This window comes from Lampris incognitus, chromosome 6 (genome assembly GCF_029633865.1).
Source record: "Lampris incognitus isolate fLamInc1 chromosome 6, fLamInc1.hap2, whole genome shotgun sequence".
In the NCBI taxonomy this organism is placed as follows: Eukaryota; Metazoa; Chordata; class Actinopteri; order Lampriformes; family Lampridae; genus Lampris; species Lampris incognitus.
In genome coordinates, this window is record NC_079216.1 from 63953262 (window position 1) to 63962486 (window position 9225).

The following is a 9225-nucleotide window of genomic DNA, read 5'->3' on the forward strand; positions in this document are numbered from 1 at the left end:
ACACACACACACATGGTAATGAATACTGACTGCACTCGCCAGGATTCAGAAAAGGCATTCCAGCATCAACACTCCTTCAGCAAAGCCAGGATTGGAGAATGAGCAGAGTAGTGACAGAGAGAGAGAGAGAGGGAGAGGGAACAAAACATGTAGCCCCGGTCACAAGATGGAGCGGGAAGCTCTGCAGAAGAACACGAGAGAAGCAGCGTCCGCGCCTCAGACACTTGTCCCGTGAGAAGAACGACTCCGTTATAACGCTCCACATACACCCGAGGGAGAAAAGCCAAAGGGATGCCCGTCAAAGGCAAAGCCACCCGTCCGATTCTGCAGCTTTTGTGTAAGGTCAGTCCAGGAGCAACCTATCCTCACATTAACAGAAGAAGAAGAAGAAAAACAAAACAGCAGCGATGCCGGTGTGCTCCCACGGAATGGGACATAGGGTGCCGGATCTAACAGACCCCCCCCCCCACCCCCGCGTCAATGTCGCCTGTGACGGATCTATTTATAAATGATTCTCTCATCGCCACGGTGCCAAGGGATGTACTGAAGTGAGAGGGAGCGAGCGCATCAGCCCATACTGCCGGACCGTGAAGAGGCCGTGGCCCGTACGCAGCACACGCAAGAAGAAAAAAAAAAGGGCCAATAAAACAGTTCACAAACTCTCCACTCTTCCAATCAACAAACCCGTGTCTGTTTCACCGGCCGGGCGTATTTTTGCACATTCTATTTCCAAACACTTCTCACTCAGCCTCTCTCTCTCTCTCTCGCCGTCTATCTCGCTCGCTCTCTCTGTCACAACCCCCCCCCCCCTGCCGCCGCCGCCCACCCTTCCTCGAAATCTTAAGAGACTTGTTTGCTGTATACTTGGAAGCCACGGCTTGGAAAAGTTTACTGGTGAGAGTCAAAAGGGAGCTTAATTGCGTTTTACTGGGGTGGACAGATTATTAAAGCGAATAGAGCAAAAGAGCCTTCGACTCCTACTGGATTTCTGGTTATTTCCGAGATGGTTACGGGCCTTCCGTCTTCCTTTGCACATTTAACAAGTGAGGATAGCACCTGGAAAGTCTGACAGGAACGCAACGGCGGACCCAAGTGATAAAGACGGGGGGTGGGGGTGGGGGTGGGGGCGGTCGTCCCTGCACCGAAAGCAACCGCAGCCTTTGTCTTTGAACTCTTCCCTCCGAAAGGCCCTGCATGCGTAAACCACAGAACCTCAAGAGTTCAAGAGTAACAGCTTTTCCCCCACTCGGCCAACAACTTGCATTCTCCGCCCTTTTTCCCAGCAGGGTGCTGAAAACGGCCCCGCCGCCCCCCACCCACCCCCGACCCCACTCGTGATTCTGGGCAGACCACTGGGGTCAATAGTCCCGAATTAGGTTTCTCTTCCATTTGTATGCTAATAGGGTTCAGTCTCGTGCCTCCTCCCCAAGTCAAACTGCCTTCGTCATCCCACGTCTCTTCTAAGCACACACAGACTCATTAATACTATATGTAAACATGTGCACTACACACACACACACACACACACACACACACAAACAAACATTCACAAATCACCTCCAGAATCCCATGGTGCAGAACCCACCCACAATCTGCGAGCGCAGGATGAGAGAGAGAGAAAGCTGCACTTCTGAACTCGCAACTCCAGTTTTCCAAAATAATGACCTCCCGCTACTAATGTGCTTATGGCGTTTGAACTAATATGCAAATACATCACACATCCAACACTGCAAATGGCCACACTGGTCGGTCCAGCTGGCAACCGGTGGGACATGTCAGCAAAGGGACGGGGAGCAAGGTGGTCAACCGTAGGACCACTTTATATATTGTTGAGTAAACCAGTTCTTCCCCAAAGTACAGACACAAAAACAAAACAACAAACAACCAGTGGAGTAACAGCAAAGACCTTAGGGTATAATCTCATTCATAAATTTAAGGTTAAGGTTGAATACTACATTAGTTCTAATAGTAAATATATTAGTCACATATAATAGACAAAAGCTTTACCGAACCACTAATGGCAGTCGGTTTGTCCTGGCCTCATGTTTGGTCAGGACCAGATTTAGCCCCTGTTTTGACTCTTTGGCCAAACAAGGTTGGTACTCAATCTTGGAGATTGCACTAAGCAGCTTAGGGCATGATCAATGAGTAGTTAAGGTAGATAATTCTAATGGCTAAATATAATCATCACTTACCACAGGAAGCAGCCAAACAAGCCACTATACTGTTTTTCCTCTCGAGTCTGGGAGCGTTTCTGTCTTCCCTCGACCCTGTTTCACCGAATTTAACCCTAACCTGCCTTAACCTGGCTTAACCCAAACCCCTAGCTAACCCTAGCTGTACCCCTGGCTAACCCTAGCCGTACCCCTGGCTGACCCTAGCCGTACCCCTAGCTAACCCTAGCCGTACCCCTGGTTAACCCTAGCCGTACCCCTGGTTAACCATAGCCGTACCCCTAGCTAACCCTAGCCGTACCCCTGGCTAACCCTAGCCGTACCCCTAGCTAACCCTAGCCAAACCTTAACCACAACTAACCTGCTCGCTAGCTAACCCTCGCCGTACCCCTAGCTAACCCTCGCCGTACCCCTAGCTAACCCTAGCCGTACCCCTAGCTAACCCTAGTCGTAAGCCAGGGCTAACCTTAACCACAGCTAACCTGCCCCGAGAGCTAACCTGCTCGCTAGCTAACCCACAGGGGCTAGGGGCTAACCTGCCCCCCCCTCCCATTTCTTTTCCTAGCTGCTTTGCTAAACACAAACAATGGCGGGGACCCCTGTCTTTGTATCCCCACATTCTGCCCCCCCCCCTGGTGAGGAGAGGAGAAAAAAGGGGGAACACGGGGTTACGAACGCGACTCGAGTTGCAACGGAGTTTGAACGACGTTCAAAAGCCCAAAGCGGAACATGACACACAGAGACGAGACGAGACAAAACGCTGGACCGGATGGTGGAAATGACCTCATCAATGCCACTTAAACGTGTGCAAACCCCCAGGGAGAGAGAGAGAGCGAGAGAGAGAGAGAGAGAGCGTGCACAGAACCTGCACCGGTGTAACGGGGGAGCACGTTAAACCCGGTTTCCCCGAACCGAGCCCATTTCCGACCCACGCCAGTCACGCGCTGGCCGGACGACCGGAAACGCCAGGTTTTGTTTGCGGAGCCTTAAAAAGTGGAAGCAGAGTTTCTGGGGGGGAGGAGGCTATCCGGCTCCCCCGTATGGGGTGAAGAACCAGCCGGTCCGTATCACACTATCAGCTGAATGCAAAACTTTGCAATTTATTAACCCCCCCCCCTCATTTCATTAGTCACACTATCAGCTGAATGCAAACTTTGCAATTTCCTCCATTCCATTGGACGACTCTGTCCACTAATTGTTTTCATTCAACAGTATTTCAATAACTGCTTTAAGCAAAACGTTAATTCCTTCTTCTTCTTTTTGGGGGTCATTTTTGCTGAGCGGTGGATCCCAAAGTCTGCGCAACAAGGCAGGTTTTTTTTTGCCTCGGCCGCGTTGCTGCGCAGCGCAGGAACCGTGCAACGCCGCAGCAAAATGCAAAATGGCCACATGGTCGTGTAGTAACCTTCACAAGTGGTCCGTGGACTCATCCGCCGTTCTAACCACGTCTGATGTGGTGGTGCGCTAGGCCCCACGGCTCCCCGTGTGATGCGCTAACGGAGGAAAACGTGGAGCTTTTTTTTATTTTATTTTTTATAATCAACCCCCCCCTCACCCCCTCCCTTGTCCTCGATGATGGGAAAAGAACAAATAAACCAACTAGCGGACGACCGACACGCCGACGTCGTCACCGAGAAGCGGTAACGAGAAATGACGTCGGTGACCCCGTTGACTAAGGGAGCGTCGCACCCGCGGACATGTGACCTCCGGGAATCCTCATCACTTAACATTCGGACCAGATGTTGCCACCAGACAACTGCCTGCCCCGCCAGCGGAGCGGTGCCACGGGAGAACAAGGTGTCTCCGCTCCCCTGGCTGCGCCTTATTTACTCCGCAGGAGCACGTACGGATGGATGGGGCTGAGCGTGCTCGCAGCGATAACAGCAAGGATGGTATGAAAACATAACGGTACTCACTCTCTCCATATGCGGACCATACGCAGATGGTGGAGACGGACAGCATCAGACCCCAGAACAAGGTCGGGCTACCCCTCTGTGTCTCGGATCTCATTCCTGTTTCTATTATTGGCCTCTCCAAAAAAAAAAAAAAAAAAAAAAATGTAAAAAATAAATAAAATATCTCGACTGCAACGGGGGGGGGGGGCTAGATAAATTAAGAGATTCTGGTTTGTTTATCTATTTTTTTTAAAAAAAAAATCCTTTCAAGTGTCGCCAATCGAGGGGAGGGGAAGGGGGGGGGGAGAGAACGCGTGGTCTAACGAGCAGCGAGGCGCCGTGGTAGTCGCGGGGTTTGCTCGTACTACTATATATCAGTGCCGGCTCCAAAAACTCCTTCGGGGTGAGGAGGAGGGGGGGGGGTTGGTGTGGTGGTGTAAAAAAAAATAATAAAATAAAACGGGCAGAAAAGGGAAATCCGGTCAAGTAGAACGGCGCAGGGAAGGCGGGCTAGAAGAGTTTGTTATTTCTGCCGAGCACACAACAGTTCGACGTCGGCCGGCGAGGCACACAAGCCAGTGATCTGAGCGGACGGATGATGGTAATCCCCATCCTCGGTCTCCATCTCCCGGAACACCAGTACTGCTCTGTGCCGCTCACCAGCAGGCCCGCCCGCCCGCCCGCCCGCCCGCTCGCTCGCTCACACGCCGCGATACTCGCCGAGTTGCGCCACAATTTATTCCGATGTCGTCCGCGATAATTTCCGTGTGAATAGCTGCTATGTGGTGGTGGTGGTGGGGGGGGGGGGCGGGCGAGAGCGAGCGCAGGAGAGAGAAGAATTTGGGTTACTAAGTAGAAAACACGAGCGGGTCCGCGGGGTGGTGGCTGAGATGAAAAATGAATGAAATCCTTCTGCTTATTCCATGTAGCCGCGCCGGCTCGCCCGTCCGCAACGACCCGAAAAGACGCCGATGTCGTCTCGGCGGTTCCGGTCCAGACGGTCGCTCCGTGTGTGTGACTCTGATGCTTGCCGTTAAACACGCCGCCGCCGCCGCCGCCGGTCCGGGTTTTTTTTTTTTTTTTTTTTTTTTTTTTTGCGATCGGGAGGAAAAAGAAAAAAAAAACCCTTGTGCCACGCAAGAGAATGTGTCTCCGGTTAGACGGCTTCGGGTTCGGGTTTTTGGGTGGAGTGAGGGTAGTGGATGTCCCGCGAACCGTTACGGAAAGGGTTGTTTTTTTTTTGTCCGTGCCCTTTAAACCCCCCTCGAGAAGCCCCGGTAGGACGTAGCTCCAGGGGAAATCCTCCGGTTTCGCCTCCGGTGAGCTGGTCGGTCTCCGCTCCGCAGAAACACTGCTGTAAACAAGAGTGGGCTCCTCTCTCGCACTCACACTCACACACTCACACACACACACACACACATACACACACGTAGCTGCGCGGATAAGGTAGTCGACAGGCTGCCAGAAAAGACGGAGTGGATCGCACTACGGCAGCGCGGCTCGGAGAGGCGAGGAGTCAAGTACGAGTCCGGTAGTGTACGAGCCCCGGGTTACGAACCCGATTTACATCGCCCTTGAAATGATCAGGCTGACTATCAAACTACAGAGACCCATGCAATATATGTATTACATACATACATACATACATACATACATACATACATACATACATACATACATACATACATATATACACATATATACATAGATACATATATACATACATATATACACATATATATACATATATACATAGACACATACATACATACACACACACACATATATATAGACACACACATACATATATGCATACATACATACATACACACACACATATATATATATACATATATACACATATATACATAGACACACACACATACAACATACATACATACATACATATACACATATATACATAGACACACATACATACATATACACATACATACATACATACTCACACACATACATACATACATACATACATACATACATACATACATACATACATACTCACACACATACATACATACACACATATATATATATACATATATACATAGACACACACACACATACATACATACATACATATACACATATATACAGACACACACACATACATACATATACACATACATACATATATACATATATATACACACACATACATATACATACATACATACATACATACATACACACACATACATATATACACACTATATACACACATATATACATAAACACACACATACATATATACACACACATATATATATACATACATATATACATAGACACACACATGTATATAGACACACATATATATATAGACACACACATATATATAGACACACACACACATATAGATATAGATATAGCTATAGATATATAGCTATATATATATATATATATATATATATATATATATATATATAGAATGGGGTCCAGACAGTGTTGTAACCGCCACTGTGAGATGTGGTCTGTCTTGGAGGCTGGTCTAACTGATGCCAGCCACGTTAGTTAGTTTTGGTTTTTTTAAGGTAATTAAAACAATTTGGAGACATGTTGACCTACTACGCCAACAACGCTGCGACTAACTACAAGGATCATTTGTAGACAGCGTCAGTTCTTCCTTTTTCTAATGGCTTTATAATTGATTATTATTGTTCGAGTCGCTATCGATCTTCCGTGCCGGGGGATTTTCAAATCATCCTGAGACCGTTGTTGATGTTTAGACCCGGACTCTATGAACGGGGCTGCTTCCAGATCTGCGTTTCCATACACTCTCGTCTCTGCGCCGCTGCTGTATGATAGGTTACACTCCGGGCACCATCGTCACGAGCCCAAAGTAAAACCCGACACGGACTTTCATTCAAGTAGGCGGAATGGACTGCGCCTGCGTTTATCATTCATACATCCGCTACGTGCAGCACGGACGGCGCAGTGGGCGTTGCTGCGCGCCGGTGGACCGTTGCGTTCTCGGCGGCGTTGAGGCCGAGCTCCCGTGCGTCATTCTGGGGAGGAAATGTCAAATTCATACATAGTGACACAGGCCGCGACACAGGACCGAGACTCGAGGCGTCTTTGTCCGGTCTGCATCAGAGGTCACACCGGAAAGCTCTCGGATCCACAAGTGGTGGAGTCTGGGGACTTCTAAATGATTGCTGCTTTTTATTGAGGTGCTCTTTTCAGGGGTTTGTTTCGTTGTTGTTTTGCAGCTAGGTGGTCGGCTACCTGACATTCTCAGCAAGTTCCCCTAAATCAGGGGGTGGGCAGTCTTATCCAGAGAGGGCCAGCGTGGGTGACAGGTTTTTGTGCCAACCCAGCGGTCACACACCTGATCCCATTTGCTGAGGACGTTGATTAGGAGGACGCAGGTGTGCGACTGCTTGGTTGGCACAAAAACCTTCACCCACGCCGGCCCTTCCTGGATGAGATTGCCCACCCCTGCCCTCAATCTACCCAGGAACAGCCCACGCCGGCCCTCCGGCGCATCAGGGCCCCATAGCTACAAACTCACCTGACGTCTGACCAGGACCACAAATACTTCCGCTTCACAGCACAACAGGGGAATCATTGTGGGACTCACGCAGAGACAAACTGTGACGTCACCATTTTACAACTTCTCACGCTCAGGTCTGGTGCACGCTTTAAGGGCGTTAATAGCATGGCTACCTTCTCCCATTGCCGCTACATTTCCCCACCCGTCACACGTCCAAGCCCCTCCGCGCAAAAAAAATGAGCGACGGCCTCTTTTCAAGTCCCTCTGGCAGAAGGCCACTAGCTTGCGCCCTGCCGAACCCCTACGCGCCGCCGAACCGTCTAAAGCCCATTTCCTCTGCTGCCACACAGAGCTAAGTATTGCCGAGGATCGCTGTTAACGATTCCTGCTTCTTATTCCAACAACTCCTCTGAATGTTCAGTTGTTGTTGTTGTTGTTGTTTTTTGTAAGGAGGCTTTCTGCTCAGTGCGTCTGTGCGCGTGCATTAACGCCAACGCGCACAGGCGCACACCTGTGCGCGTGGACAGGTAGCGCCTCGCACGTCGCCCTCGGAGGCGGCGCCGAATCACGGAGGGACGCGCGAGGAAACCAGGAAGTGCAGACAAGGAAAACAAACGACGACCCAGTCGGGGCAGGAAAGCCCTGGGTCCTTATAGCCACGCTGCTCCTTTGTCCCCCGCTCCTGTTTTTTGGTTCGACGTGACGTCACGCGGCAGCAGACAGCCTTCTCTCACGCGCTGCCGAGATGTGGAAGCCCGTCCGCGACGCGGCCACGCGGAAGAACCCAACCCCCCCCCCTTCCCCCCCCCGCGCTTCTCCCCTGCAGTCTGCACCAATCTGCGAAACAGCTTTAAGTGCACCTAGGAAGCGGCGTGCCCCGGCCTTACGTCATCACACGTTACCCACTGTCTGCTTCACACTGCACCTCTGCGAGGCTGCTGCGTATATTCCAGTTGTACGTGATCGCGTGAAACCCTCGTGTATTAGTGGCCAAACGACAGATTCATGGAGGGGCTCGTGAGAAGTTGTGCAGAATCTGAGAATTGCCGAACAGGAGCATTTGCGTCACCTTCAGTACCGTAAGGACTGGTTCTCGTTCACGCTTCTGGTTAAATCAAACCCAACATACGACCCATAGCCTTGAGGCTGAAATCCTTTTTATTTGGAATAGCCTTTTTTTTTTTGTTTGGCCATTTAGTCGCCAACTGAATCGTGCTGCCACACCGCAGCTGAACTCCACTGTTGAAAATCACACAAGGAATTTACATTTACCACTGGACCCGTGAAACACAAGTACTCTAGCAAGGCTGCTGAGCGCCCTTCTGCAGCATCCAACACACGGGAGGATCCCCCGTCCTCTCGTTCAGCTTCATCTCCTCAACATATACAACATACTATGTCCCAGCTAGTGCACAGTCAGCCATGCAGCCCATCAATGACAATTACTGTTACAAGATCTATTGCTAACTATCAGCAAAACAATGGGATGATTTCTCCCTGTTATTAGTGTACAGAGTGTTCCCGAAATAATATACATGTAAATGTTAGACCGGAGTTAAGGAATCAGAGGTTAGCCATGCAAATAACTGCAGCACTGAAAGATTGATCTTCACATGAAAAGCAAATCAAATGAGAGGGGGGG

General features: G+C 49.9%; 1 protein-coding gene across 1 annotated transcript in view; it reads right to left on the reverse strand.

Annotated features, from left to right (window-relative positions):
• Positions 1–4197, reverse strand: part of igf1ra (insulin-like growth factor 1a receptor) — a 59307-nt gene extending 55110 nt beyond the window's left edge. Inside the window, 1 exon segment of the mRNA XM_056282543.1 lies at positions 4091–4197. Coding sequence (XP_056138518.1) covers positions 4091–4184 — 94 coding nt within the window. The 5' untranslated portion in view covers positions 4185–4197.
• Between the last annotated feature and the right edge of the window lie 5028 nt (positions 4198–9225).